The sequence below is a fragment of the Bos taurus genome, chromosome 13 (assembly GCF_002263795.3).
Source record: "Bos taurus isolate L1 Dominette 01449 registration number 42190680 breed Hereford chromosome 13, ARS-UCD2.0, whole genome shotgun sequence".
Lineage (NCBI taxonomy): Eukaryota > Metazoa > Chordata > Mammalia > Artiodactyla > Bovidae > Bos > Bos taurus.
In genome coordinates, this window is record NC_037340.1 from 74,203,291 (window position 1) to 74,218,119 (window position 14,829).

The following is a 14,829-nucleotide window of genomic DNA, read 5'->3' on the forward strand; positions in this document are numbered from 1 at the left end:
GAGATGAGGGCCCTTATCTTATAGAATCAGGTGGAATACTTTTTTTTTTTTTTTTTTCAAGCTGAACACATAATTATACCTTTTGAGAATCACAAATGTCCCTGGAGGAAAAACTGCCCAATTTATTAGGATGAATTCAGAAAGGGTTTGCTGTACGCATCCCACTCCTACTCCCCATCCCCTTCTATGGACTCCCCTCAACCCTGTTACCCCACCTGTGGAGGAGAGGTGATCCAGGACTTAACCTGGGCCCAGATGCAGGTTTCAGCCCCTGGGGGTGAGGCCTACAGAGAGGCAGAATCTGGCTCATCTTGGTGGCCTTGCAGGAGGACTTCTGAGGAAAGCTGGGGGCTGGCTGAGCTTTCCATAGCCCAGCTGTGTGATGGGATCAGGTGAGGAGCAGGGGAGAGGAGAAGGAAAGAGCTGAGCTAGTCTTCTTCATGCTTAACCTCCCTGCCTAATCAGTCTTCCTACTTCTGCCTGCTGGGGCCAAGGGCCGAGTAACAACACTGCTCAGACTTGACTGTGCCTATGACTCCTGTGGAAAAACAGATTGCAATTCCCCAGGTGGAGTTTTGTCCAATATGGTCACTCAGGGAGCATCCCAGGACCTAGAGTAATGCATGGCATGTTATGAGTGGTCAGTGAGTGGCGAGACCAAATCAAAGGACAGGATCAGCGATGTGTTAGCTCAGGTCCTTTTTTTTTAATATAAATTTATTTATTTTAATTGGAGGCTAATTACTTTATAATATTATATTGGTTTTTTCAGCTTCCTGAAGGTGTCTTTACATCCTGACATCAACGCCTTAACCCCACCTACTTCACAAGTGTGATGTGTCAGGCTTCCTGGAACCATTGTGGCAGCATCTCTACTGGACAGACACCAGCTCTTTACCTGGCAATGGTCCAGGCAGATGGTGAGCCAGAGGAAGAGAATCTCCATCTGGGGCTCAAACCCTGATATTCTGGGTAGAAAAAAAAGAGTAAAAGGAGAAGGCAGGAGGGAAACAGATAGACAAACATGTCTCCACAGTACGCTCACCCACCACCCCTTGACTGGTTTCACCAACAGGAGAGCTGCCTGCCTGAGTGGATCTCAGGGACCTTGGAAGGTCACCTGCACCCCAACTCCGGTCTCTCCATGGTTTTGGAATCACAGGACCTCAGTTTGAGTCCCACTTCTGCATTTCCGTAACTATGTGACCTGGGGCCACAAATTACCCATGTCTTCACTTGCTACATGCAATTGTGCTGCTCACATTGTGGGGTTCTTATGAAAGCATTCAAGGCCATAGACATATATTTTTCTCCCTGCCAAGTATAAGTCTTTTGAAATAATAATAGTGAGTAATTATGAGAGCTAACACTTTACTCCTTTGACCAAAGGGTCAAATAATGGCAAGGTGGAGTGGGAAGGGGGTTGGACCTGGGTGAGATCAATCACTGAAGCAAGAGGGCTTTCAGTTACCTCTGAGGAAGAAGGAGACCTGTTTGGAAGAGCAACTGTGACTCCACTCTGGCACTGGGGGACCTTTCTGACGGTGAACTTCAAGAAGCTGGCACTACGACAGTCAATGCTATTTGTTCCTTTCTACAGCTGACAGCACTTTTAAGAGCGCTCCAGAGCCAAGGAAATGAAAACTGTGTGCTTCAAGACAATTTGCTTTGGTCTGTGGTGTTCAAAGTACATTAGCAGCATAATCAACACGGTTCTCAAAAGGACTCAAATCTGGGGATTTCTTAATGCAGACATGATCATCCTCTTCTCATTAAAAAAGAACCTGTGGCTCAGGGCAAAAAAATGACTTGCTCAAGACTACATGGCAGCACAGTGAGTTAAAAATGCCAATCTCTTTTCTTTAATACTGAATCATATTCTGTTACAGTTATGAATTAATAATTTTAATAAAAATTTGATTCTGTATATATTCATAGTATTAGTATTACTACACTCATATCTTAACTTTATTAATATGTTACTCTTATCAATAGTTGCACCAAAGATTTAACATGTATCATATCTTTTCTCTTCTGATCACAATATTATGAGATTGATAGATGAAGCAAAAGGCAACCTCTGAGTTGCAAGGCCTGACCCGGCACCACAGTGGGGCTTCTGTTTTCCTGCTCAACATCAACATTTCACAGAACCTCAATATCAGACAAGTTCATTCTGTGTATGTGAAAGATTAAAACAAGAATAGGACATTCAGTAATTACGTTTGAACACAGACACAACAAGTTACATTATACAAACCACCAAAATGACCACACATCCCCTTGTCTTGAGTGACTGCTACATCTTGACCAAGTACAGCTCTCACTTCTATCAAGACTTCCCATTATAGAGTTAACATTAAGGTATCCAGTGTGAAGAACAGCCCACTTCCTAACACTATCCACCCAGAGCAGATGAAACCCTCACCAAAATCACCTAACACGGCCCATCTACTAGAAGATCTTTCTAACTTCTCTTAATACATTGTATTGTTTTCCAAGGAGATTCCTGTTCCTTACTGCAGTGAGCGATAAACCCAACTAGTTCAACTAAGAATGGAGGTGTTTCTAGCAGTCTCCAGTGAGAAATATTAAAAAGTATAAGCATTATCCTTATGTTATAACCAAAGAAAGGAAAGCTCAGAGATGTTGAGAAATTTGCCCAACACTGGAAGGAAATAAGTAACAGAACCAGCATCCTCTGTGTTCTTGTTTTTTATAATACTGTGCTTACAGTGTCCCCATGCCTCACTTTCCCCATCTGTCATGAAAAAGATATTGTTTTCCTAAAGTACCTCCATCCTACATCTTCCCTGAGACAGGAGCAGGAAAATATCATCAAAGTGGCTTTACCTGAGAGAGTGGGGACCTGCCATGTTAAGAAGCAAATATAGCACTTAATGTCATCTCCATGCCTCCATTTCCGCTCTTGAAGGACACTTAGAATGGTTAATAGAATAATTCAGGCAAAATGTTAATACAGAGCTTGGGGCACTAAAGGGTAGTTGCCCTTCTTTAATTGAAGTAAAAAGCCCCATGTGACCTCAGGAAATCAGATTCTTAGAAAAGTGGACAACTAAGCCTTCTGCCAATTCTCCTTCTGAGAGCCCAGGAGAACAACCTCCCCACCCACCCCCCCAATTTGAATTGAACTTAGACGTAAGGAACCAAAGCTTTCATACTGAGGTGTTTGTGTCCCAGGTTTTTGTGTAGCTCAGAGTGGCTATTAAAAGGTCGATGATGCTATAATGGGTTTGCTTCCTATAACTGGTAGGGCACACTCTGTGATGAAGAAAGGGGAAATGCCCACTGCTCTGCAAAACAGTGAGAAGGACCACCATTTCCATGAAGCCTATGGGTTAAACAGAAGATATTAAGAAGAGGTGGCAAGAATACACCAAACTAATCGAAAAAGATCTTCATGACCCAGATAACAATGATGGTGTGATCACTCACCTAGAGCCAGACATCCTGGAATGTGAAGTCAACTGGGCCTTAGGATTCACTATGAACAAAGCTAGTGGACATGATAGAATTCCAGTTCAGCTGTTTCAAATCCTAAAAGATGATGCTGTGAAAGTGCTGCACTCAATATGCCGACAAATTTGGAAAACTCAGCAGTGGCCACAGTACTGGAAAAGGTCAGTTTTAATTTCAATCCCAAAGAAAGGCAATGCCAAAGAATGCTCAAACTACTGCACAATTGCACTCATCTCACATGCTAGTGAAGTAATGCTCAAAATTCTCCAAGACAGGCCTCAACAGTACATGAACCATGAACTTACAGATATTCAAGCTGGATTTAGAAAAGGCAGAGGAACAAGAGATCAAATTGCCAACATCTGCTGGATCATCGAAAAAGTAAGAGAGATCCAGAAAAATGTCTACTTTTGCTTTATTGACTACACCAAAGTCTTTGACTGTGTGGATCACAACAAACTGTGGAAAATTCTTAAAGAAATGGCAATACCAGAACACTTGACCTGCCTCCTGTGAAAACTGTATGCAGGTCAAGAAGCAACAGTTAGAACTGGACATGGAACAACAGACTGGTTCCAAATCGGGAAAGGAGTACATCAAGGCTGTATATTGTCACCCTGCTTATTTAACTTATATGCAGAGTACATCATGCAAAATGCCAGGCTGGATGAAGCACAAGCTGGAATCAAGATTGTTGGGAGAAATATCAATAACTTAGATATGGAGATGACACCACCCTTATGGCAGAAAGCAAAGAAGAACTAAAGAGCTTCTTGATGAAAGTGAAAGACAAAAGTGAAAAAGTTGGCTTAAAACTCAACATTCAGAAAACTAAGATCATGGCATCTGGTCCCATCACTTCAAGGCAAATAGATAGGAAAAAAAATGGAAACAGTGACAGACTTTATTCTTTGGGGCTCCAAATTCACCGCAGATGGTGACTGCAGTCATGAAATTAAAAGATGCTTGCTTCTTGGAAGAAAAGCTATGACCAATCTAGACAGCATCTTAAAAGGCAGAGACATTACTTTCTCAATAAAGATCCGTCTAGTCAAGGCTATGGTTTTTCCAGTAGTCATGTATGGATGTGAGACTTGGAGGACTATAAGGAAAGCTGAGCACTTAAGAATTGATGCTTTTGAACTGCAGTGTTGGAGAAGATTCTTGAGAGTCCTTTGGACTGCAAGGAGATCAAACCAGTCCATCCTAAAGGAAATCAGTCCTGAATATTCATTGGAAGGACTGATGCTAAAGCTGAAACTCCAGTACTTTGGCTACCTATGCGAAGAACTGACCCATTGGAAAAGACCCTGATGCTGGGAAAGACTGAAAGTGGGAGGAGAAGGGGATGACAGGATGAGATGGTTGGGTGGCATCACTGACACAATGGACATGAGTTTGAGCAAGCTCTAGGAGTTGGTGATGGACAGGGAAGCCTGGCATGCTGCAGTCCGTGGGGTCACAAAGAGTTGGACATGACTGAGCGACTGAACTGAACTGAACTATTGCTTAAGGTTTGTAGTTGCAAACAACAGACTCCACACCTGTCAGTTTGATTTTGAATATGCATTTATTGAAATATAAGCCACGAGGTTTGAAGCTGCAGAAAGAGAAACTGCAACATCATTGTTGGGGGAAAGAGCTTGTTGTTTATTGCAAAGACTTCTTTCATTACTGATGCTGAGACTGGATACCAGAAATACCACCCTGGCCAGCCACAAGGAGAGCAGTTAAGGTGTGGAGGGGGATAAAGGTGAAGATGTCATGAGGATGTGCGTTAAGACAAGAATCCTGGTGTCAAACCACGGGCTCTATAGTTGCCTGGGTCGGGAGGAATGCGCTTCCTCATTCCTTCCTTCCTTCCTCAAAGAATTAAAAACTGTCTCCTTGGTGCCAGAAACTGTGTTAAGTGCTCAGGATAAAGGGAAGACTGTATCTCATGAATCTTAGAGCCAACTGGGTGAGAAAGAAGTAAGGCATGTAGACCCACGGAGGAAAGGAAACAGGCAGGTTCTGCTGAGGAGGGTAGGGGACAAAAGAACTACGAGGAAACTGAACTGTTTCAGAAGCAGCTACAGCTCAGTGCTGCAGGGATCCATCTCAGACTTGAGTTTCTGGGGACCACTCTTCACATGTCCTCTGCAAAAAGAAAGGAACTTGCTGAGTGCCATCATTGTAGCCCAGACCTGGACACCGTTCACCATGACAGAGCCTAGACTTTCCAAAAAATATGGAATTATAGTCCCCATGACCCAATGGACAATAAGACGGAGATGAGTTTTCCAGGCCTGAAGGTGCTCAGGAACACTGCAGACCTGCCCTGGAGGGTGGCTGATCAGTGTTCCACCTGAGAATAGGAGCATGTGATCAGGCTCAGATGATCACAAAGAGGCATCCGGGGTTGACCATCTGCCACCCTCTCCCTGGAAAACTCGCTCAGTGCGTGGTTTCACAGGACACTGCAGCCTCTTCTGTCACCAGCGAGGAGGAAGACACTGTGCAGAGTGAATGGTGTGTGGCCCCCTGAGCTCCACCTCTTTCCCCAGCCCTTCCCCTCCTCCTGTGCCCTGGCTCCTGTCTTACCACGGGGACCCTGCCCCTTGACCGCAGGTCTTAATGCAATCCTCTTCAGTGAGGAAGTTGTTCTTCTTTCCATTACAGCCACCGTATATAAAGTGCTCACAGTGCCCAGTCTTGGCATTGTAAAAGTATCTGATCTCCGGAGTAATGCAGGGACCTGAGAATTTATGCTCCAGGCAGAAAGCAGGCCTAGAAGTTGCTGAAATGGGAGGGGCAATGAGTCAGTTATGAGGATGGTCATCACAGCTTGGTCTACAAGGTCAACAACTGAAACCACCTGTTTGTTTGCAGTAGAGAATGTTAGGCTGCAGAAGATGGTCACATTGAAAAGCTCATTTGTAAACCTCCTTTCTGGAACATAATTATGAATGTTGCTAAGCATGACACAATATATTAATTATGTACAAATTTGTATCTCCTCATGAAGTATTTGAAGAAAAATTGGTACAATGCCTTTGATTAGATTTGGACTATAAAGAAAGTTAAAAGCCAAAGAGTTGATGTCTTTGAATTGTGGTGTTAGAGAAGACTCTTGAGAGTCCCTTGGACTACAAGGAGATCAAACCAGTCAATACTAAATGAAATCAGTTCTGAACATTCATTGGGAGGACTGATGCTGAAGCTGAAACTCCAATACTGTGGCCACCTGATGTGAAGAACCGACTCTTTGGAAAAGACCCTGATGCTGGGAAAGATTGAAGGCGGGAGGAGAAGGCGACGACAGAGGATGAGATGGTTGGATGGCATCACCAACACAATGGACATGAGTTTGAGTAGGCTCCGGGAGTTGGTGATGGACAGGGAAGCCTGGCAGGCTGCAGTCCATGGGGTCAAAAAGAGTTGGACACAACTGAGCGACTGAACTGAACTGAACTGAACAAAGACTTCTATAGGACTTACCCGTGGTCCAGTGGTTAAGAATCTGCCTTCCAATACAGGAGTCTTGGATTTGGTCCCTTTTTAAGGGACTGAGGTCCTACATGCCTTGGAACAACTAAGCTGCTGGACCACAACTACTGAGCTTTTGGCCCGAAACTAAGATACAACATGTCAAATGAATATATAAATGCTCAATAAAACACACACACACACAACTCTACAACAACCGAGAGATATCACAGGTCAAAAAATATTCCTTATGTATCAATAATTACTGGGTCTAGATACCTGGGTTTTATAATACTATTCTCTGTGCATATGTGGATGGTAAAAGCTTTCCACCGTCGATTTTAAAAAATGTGAAGGAATCATGCTTTAGTGGGAAAAAAGGCATGAAGAAAACATACCAGTGTGTTTACTTCTGATACCTCAGGTTGCTGCTGCTGCTGCTAAGTTGCTTCAGTCGTGTCCGACTCTGTGCAACCCCGTGGACTGCAGCCCACCAGGCTCCCCCGTCCCTGGGATTCTCCAGGCAAGAACACTGGAGTGGGTTGTCATTTCCTTCTCCAATGCATGAAAGTGAAAAGTGAAAGTGAAGTCGCTCAGTCCTATCCGACTTTTCGCGACCCCATGGACTGCAGCCTACCAGGCTCCTCCGTCCATGGGGTTTTCCAGGCAAGAGTACTGGAGTGGGGTGCCATCGCCTTCTCCAGATACCCTAGAGGACTGTATAAATTGAATGTTGATACTATTAATACGTTGAATACTGTGATCATAAAAAGAAATATAGGTTTGTTTTTTTTTTCTTTTCATCCTTTTCCTGACGCTGAGTTCCCAAAAATCTCAGTATTTCTTATGTGAGAAGAACAATAAAAGTGTCTTCTGGTCGGAGATTTTGGAAAGACCCTTGTAAGCCCAGATTGGATTGCACAGGAAAGGACTGCCTTTCCTTCTTACCCTCCTGTCCTCCCCTGTGGTCTTCTATTCTCCATCTCCTCGCCTTTCCTCAGCCTCAGGGAGGGGAATGGAGCTGTCTGTGGAACAATCTCCAATGGCTAATGATTTAATGCATCATGACTAGGTAATGAAGCCTCCATAGAGGCCTCAACAGAGCAAGACATTCATGTTATTCAAGAGGATTGAAATCGACCCAGGGAACAACATAGATGCACACTTCATCATGGCTCACTTGACCCCTGCTGGAGCCTGCTCACTGGGCCTCTGTCTCTGCCCTTTGCCCCCTAGCGGGCACTCTCTGTACTGCAGCCTCAGGGATCCTGTCAGTATTCAGTCCTGTCCCATTGTTCCTATGACCAGTCCCTCAGTGACTACTCTTTGCTCCGAGAGTCAAATTCTGATTCTTATAAAGTCCTACAAAGTTCTTCATGACCTGCCCCCGTGGCCTCTTGGCCTCATTCCCTTCCACTCCCTTCCCCTCCCCTCCATCCATTCATCTTCAACCACCCTGGTCCAAGTTGTCGTTCAAACACAACAGCCACATTTCTTCTGCAGCCTCTGCTCAAACCTTCCTTATCACAGAAGGTGTCCTTGACCCTGCAGAGAAAAAGCACAGCATCTTTCCTCCGAATCACTCTCTAACTTCAAAAAACTTCTAACCTACCATAGGATTTCTTGCCTTTGCTATTGTTTGTCTCCCTCCTAGAAAGCAAGCTACTTGCCAAATTTTTTTCACAACCCGAGAACAGTGCTTTATAGGGACTTACAAACTCCCATTTTCATTCTCTCCACAAGTGCAAGGTCATTAAATAGAATGGGTATAATTGAATTCCTTTTAGTAAAAAAATCACCTTGATCATATAGCACATCAACATCATAGTCAATCTCCCTCTAACATTCAAACTCCCTCTAACATTCAGTCTCCTGACAGGATAATAAAATAATGTGTCCAGGTGATCACTAACCCAGCAATCTCTCTGAACCCAAATAAATATGAGTTTTTATGGATGTTTTCAATAAATAATCATAACTATTGAATTAGCAGCCATTGCTGGTGGATCTCAATCTCAAGAGCCTGCCCCTCTCCCCAGAGGTGCTAGTAAGAAAGTGGTGAATTTCCAACCTCTAAATGGGTGTTTGAGTTTTGGGGGAGACCTGCCTTTTCCTAAAGGTTTTCCAGATCATTTTGCATGATCTGGATGCATGATCTGGTGGTGTATCTACTACCACTAACCAATTCCCCAAACACCCACTTGGTGTTCCCCATCTATTGACATCTGAGATGAAATCCATGCAGTTTAATGCAGCTCCCACAGGTTGAGGGCTCAATACTGTCCTCATTTTAGTGCCAGCCACGTGGTCCAAATTTACTTATGCCTGTGACCAAATGGCTAAAATGTGGATGTCCCATGATCCCTCCATATTCAATAAACCAGTGGAACTGGTGACCAAACTTAGGAAAATCCTTACTTACTAGTCTCAGATTAATATACATGAAAATTCACGAACAGTGAAATGGAGATCTGTAGGGCAAAGCAGGAATGGAGGTGTGTGGAACTTCCATTCCCTAGTGGAGCACAGCACCCTCACATTACATCATTGCATTCCCACCTGGAATACTCTCTGATCCAAATAATTGTGAATTTATATTGACGTTTCAAGAAATAGGCTTATTAGTTGAATCATTGGCCACTGGTGACTGCTCTCACTCTCAGTGACCTTCCCTCTCCCCAGAGGTGCAGAAAGTACAAACCCTTATTCTCTTCTTGGAGTACTGCTGTTGGGAGCTCCTTTACTGAACGTTTCTCCAGTTGCTTTCCAGAAATCATCACAAGACCTATTAAAGAGAATAAATTTCAAAAGTTTCAGGAGTCCTGGTCCATGAAACAGATCAAACATGATTAAGAAAATAACAGTCAAAAGAGGACAAGGGAAAGGGCCTGGAGACGTAATATTATGTCAGCCTTGGTCCCACAGCCTACCACACAAGAGCTGTGTTTCTTCATTTCCCTGCAGTTACTCTCCTCCACGCTCCACATTTTCTGACTAGTTTTAATAATAGAGGAAAAATCATTATTTGATTAAGAAATATTTCACTACTCACCTCTCCCCAAGCCTCATGTGAGCCCTCATATCACAGGAGAAGGTGAGTCTGGGTTTTTTCCTGACATGAAATACATGATTTCTCCACCAACACCATCCAATTCCCAACACCCAACGGGAGAACCACAGCTAATTGACTTCTGATACCAAATCTGTGGGGTTAGTGTCGATGCCACGGGTTGAGGCATCCAGACTGTCCTCTCTTCAGATGCCAGCCAAGTGGTCTCAAGTCACTTATGCTTCTGACCAAGTGATTAAAAGTGAGAGTTTCCATGACCCCAGCTCCATACTCAAAAATTCAATAGAACTGTCGACCAAACTCATGAAAACCCTTACTTACAGTTCTCAGATTAATATACACAATAAAACTCAGTAACAGTGAAATGGAGGAGATATGTAGGACAAAGGGGGAGTGGAGGTGCTTGGAGTGTCCGTGCCCTGGTGAGCACAGCACCCTCACAACACCAGCATTAGTTCCCACCACAAAAGCTATCTGAATGACAGTATTTATGGATTTTTATTGATGGTTGACTAAATAGGCATATTGATTAAATCATCAGCCAGTGTTGATTGGTCTCAATCTCTGTGCTTTCCTCTCTCCCCAGAGGTGCAGAAAGTTCAAAGCTTTAAGTCTGTTATTGAAGATTCTCTTAGTCAACCCTTTGAGTATACTGAATTTCAATTCTTTAACAATCTTGTGGTCTATGAAAGACAAAAATTCCGAAATTGCCTGGAATCTTGGGCCATGAACCAGGACAAGAATCAAATATGGATAATAATATGATAATCAAAAGAGGACAAGGGTAACGGTCTGGCAACTTTGCTAATACTGTATCAGCCTTGGGCCCACGAGCCAACCAACACAGAATTGTGTTTCTTGCTTTCCTTGTAGTTGCTCTGCTCAGTAGTTCCAGGTCTTTCTCAGTAATTTTTATAATAGAGGGATAACCATTATTTGACACACACACATATATATGCTTTCTGGCCCCAAGCAAGTAGGTAGACAAATCTTTTCAAGTGAACATATTTTGGTGGAAAATGACCAAAATTGGCCAAGAAATGTGAATAAACTCTTTATAATTGTGACTGGCAATATGTTCAAAGAACCCATGTTACAGGTACCTGCTGCTCAGATGAGGAAACTGTAGATGACTTCTCCTAGGCCACAGGGCACGTGGGTGGCAGGTTTCAGACAAGATATTGCCCTGACACAACCCATTTGATATACATGTGTATTTAATTTTAAGATATTTCTTCATGAGAATCCTAATGGGAGTGGAGTTAAAGCTTTGCAACTTCAGAGTTCCCTGATGTCCAGTAGTTAAGAATCAGCCTGCCCTCGCAAGGGACATGGGTTCTATCATTGGTTTGGGAAGAGTCCACATGCCTAGGGGCGACTAAGCAGGTGAACCGCAACTACTGAACTCGGATGCCTAGAGCCCCTGCTCTGCAACAAGAGAAGCCACCCCATGGAGAAGCCTACACATCGCGACCAGAGAGTAGAGCCCGGAAGCAGAGAATGTCCTCGTGCAACAAGGAAGAGCAATACAGCCAAAACAAACAAAAGCCCCATCCAGCACGGCAGCAAACATTCCAAGAGGTTGGCAGAATCCACCCCACCCCTTCCAAGAACTCCCCTCATTCCCCTCCAGTCTACAGAGGAAAGGTGATCCTACCTTGGTCCTGGGTATTCTGTTCATACACCGGGGTGCTGTCCACCAGGATAACCGGGAGGAAGAGAAGGGCTGCGGAGAGGCAGAGCCGGCTCATCTTCATGGCCTTGCAGGAGGGCTCCTGTGGATGCTGGGGATGGACTTGGCTTTTAATATCCTGGCTGAGAGGTTGCATCAGGCGATGAAGAAGGGAGTGAGACAGGGGAGGAGCTGGGTCAGTCCTGTTTATTGTGAAATTCCCCCACCTAACCATGCCTCTTGCTTCTGTCTGCAGGGGATCAAATGTCTGGTAACAGCAGTTCTCAGACTTGACAATGCCTGTGCATCTTGTGTAAACACAGATTGTGATCAGACAGATGGAGTTTTGTTCAATATGGTCACTCAGGGAGCATCTGAGCACCTAGAGCAGTGTATAACACATGATGGATGGTCAATGAGTAGATGAGAACAAGTCAAAGATGTATAGGTGATTGGCAGTGTGTGAGCCCAGGTCCTCCTTTCCATCCTCCTGTAGGTGTCATCACATCTGGGCCTCAATGCCCTGACCCCCCTCACCTGGCTCAGAAGACAGGTGTGACACGGGTCACCTTCCTGCAACCATTGCCACAGCTTCTGCACTGGATGGACATCTGCACTTCACGAGGGACTGGTCCAGGCAGGAACCTAACTGGGGAAGGTGGTGTCCTCCTGGGTTGTAACCCTGTTTACTGCTTCACATAAGGAATAAGGGGAGGGGCGGGCAGAGGGGAAGCAGAGAGCTGAACTCATCTCCACAGCATGACCACCTGCCGTCCTCACCTGGTTTCACAAACAGGAGAGCTGTCTGCCCGAGTGGACCTCAGGAGACCATGGAAGTTTGCCTGAAGCCACCCCCGAATGCCACTCCAGTCCTCTCTCCCAGTGGTTTCGGGGTCATAGGACCTCAGTTTCGGTATCAGTTCTGCCTTTTCCTATCTTTGTACCTGAGGATATAAACCCCCTAGAGCCCTGTGTTTTCAGGTGTCACGTGAGATCAGTGCTGCCCACACCATGGGGTTGCTATGGAAGCAACAGACACAACAAACATGTTCCTTCTCCCTGAGAAGTCAGAATCCTTTGTAATGTTAATAACAACAGCATTCAAACCCTGAATATTCATTGCAAGGACTGATGCTAAAGCTGAAGCTCCAATACTTTGGGCACCTGATGCAAAGAGCCGACTCATTGGAAAAGACCCTGATGCTGGGAAAGACTGAAGGCGGGAGGAGAAGGGGGCAACAAAGGATGAGATGGTTGGATGGCATCACCAACTCAATGGACATGAGTTTGAGCAAACTCTGGGAGATGATGAAGGAGAAGAAAGCCTGGCGTGCTGCAGTCCATGGGCTCACAAAGAGTCAGACACGACTGAGTTACTGAACTACAGCAAATGAGTACAAATCACAATCCATAAATCAAGTGCATGATTCTGCCAGGAATTCTGAAAATGCAGAGAACTGGGAAGGGGTTCTGAGTGCTCTGCCCCACATAATACAGTCCCATGGCCCTGATCCTCATACCAGACACAAATGATAGAGAAGAGTGAGTCCGAGTGTTGTCCCCAACTCCAAACATGTGAGGTCTCTGCCAACAGCAACCAGTTTCCCAGCATCCACTGCCCATCTCAGAAATCAATTCACTTCTGACACTAAATCCATAGAGGTAGCGTAGAAACCACAAGGTGTGGGCTGGGTCCCTGAGGACTGCCCATACTCTCAAGTGTTGATCACAAGTCCTGCAGTCACTCACACCTGTGACCAACTGGCTATTAACTCAAAGGTTCCATAACCCACCTCCCATGTTCAATAACTTATTAGAACTACTCCCAGAACTCAGGAAAGCCCTTTACTTACTGCTGCAAGTTATTATAAAGCATAAAACTCAGGGACAGCCAAACGGAGAAGCATAGGGTAAATGGGGAGCTGGGGCTGCTGAACCTCCAAGCCCTCTTGGGACTCTCCCTGCTCTCAGTCTCTTGATGTTATCACCTCCCCTGATGCTCTCTAAACACAATGTTTATGGATTTTAATTGAGGGTTGGAGGAAGGCAAGTTGATAGATCATTGGCTATTGGTGATTGAATTCAGTATAGTACCCTCTTCTGTCCTCAGAGGAACGGAGGGTTGACAGTTCTAATCTTCTAAGCACCTGATGGAACGTTCTGGAGTCCAGTCCCATGCAAATAGTATCATCCAGACACTATCTCAGGTCCCATCCCTCACTTATCGCATGATTTATGAAACTATGGAAAATTCCAAGTTTCAGAAGGCCTGGGGCATGAACAGCAACAAGGGTCAATTACGAATTTTGTTATGAAACGACAGTGAGGGTCAGGAGCAAGGCAGTGACTAAGAATATTGTCTCAGTGATGAGGTCACTGATCAGGTAGAGTCTTTTTTTTTTCTTTTCAAAACTGCAATGATATTTTTCAGAGTCAAGGAATATCCCCGGAGTGAAAACTACCTAATTTACCATAAGAAATGCTAAGGGTTTGCTGCACACACCCCAGCCCTGCTCCCTAGCCCCTTCCATGAACTGCCCCCATCACCCACTCCCCAGCCTGTAGAGGAGAGGTGAAGTCAGAACATACCTCAGGGCTGATTCCTTCTTCATCTACCAAGTGCCCAAGGGATGAAAAGGGCTGCAGAGGGGCAGATCCAGCTCATCCCTGTGGCTAGTGGGAGGACTTGTGAGGAAACCTGAGGGCTGACTGAGCTCACACGCCAGCTGAGGGGTCAGAACAGCCGACAAGGAGGGGAGCGATGGTGGGGAGAAGCTGGGGTCAGTCTTATAAAGTGTGTAATCTCCCCACCTCCCAGGTCCTGCTTCTGCCTACCCAGTAACATCCATTCTTAAGCTTGGTGGGTCTCGTGGAAACACAGGCTGTGGTTCCAGAGGTGGAATTTTGTCCAATAAGGTCACTCAGGGAATATCCCAGCACCTAGAGTGGTGCATGGCACGTGATGGATGGTCAGTGAGTGGACGAGAGCAGATCACAGAACTGGTAGGTGATCAGCAGTGTGTTAGCCTAGGTCATCCTTTAAACCCTTATATAGGTGTCTGTACATCCTGCCCACCCCACCCCACCCCCATTTTAGCCTCACCTACTTCACAAGGCAGATGTGACATGTCAGGCTTCC

At 45.0% G+C, this 14,829-nt stretch overlaps 1 protein-coding gene across 1 annotated transcript; it reads right to left on the reverse strand.

Annotated features, from left to right (window-relative positions):
- Positions 1-5,031: 5,031 nt before the first annotated feature.
- Positions 5,032-11,907, reverse strand: LOC404061 (spleen trypsin inhibitor I). The gene is made up of 4 exons (XM_015474306.2): positions 11,676-11,907; positions 9,650-9,733; positions 6,064-6,259; positions 5,032-5,619 (listed from the first exon to the last, which is right to left on the reverse strand). Coding segments are annotated over exons 1-4 (453 nt in total). The 5' UTR covers positions 11,848-11,907; the 3' UTR covers positions 5,032-5,618.
- Between the last annotated feature and the right edge of the window lie 2,922 nt (positions 11,908-14,829).

What these genes read in the sequence shown, in the direction of transcription:
- LOC404061 (XM_015474306.2), bottom strand. Translation starts at nt 11,847, where the DNA reads ATGCAACCTCTCAGCCAGGATATTAAAAGCCAAGTCCATCCCCAGCAT. An exon ending in ACAGAATACCCAGGACCAAG is followed by an intron (nt 9,734 to 11,675) that starts GTAGGATCACCT and finishes TCTCTTTAATAG; the next exon opens with GTCTTGTGATGATTTCTGGA. An exon ending in ACTCCAAGAAGAGAATAAGG is followed by an intron (nt 6,260 to 9,649) that starts GTTTGTACTTTC and finishes CTCCCATTTCAG; the next exon opens with CAACTTCTAGGCCTGCTTTC.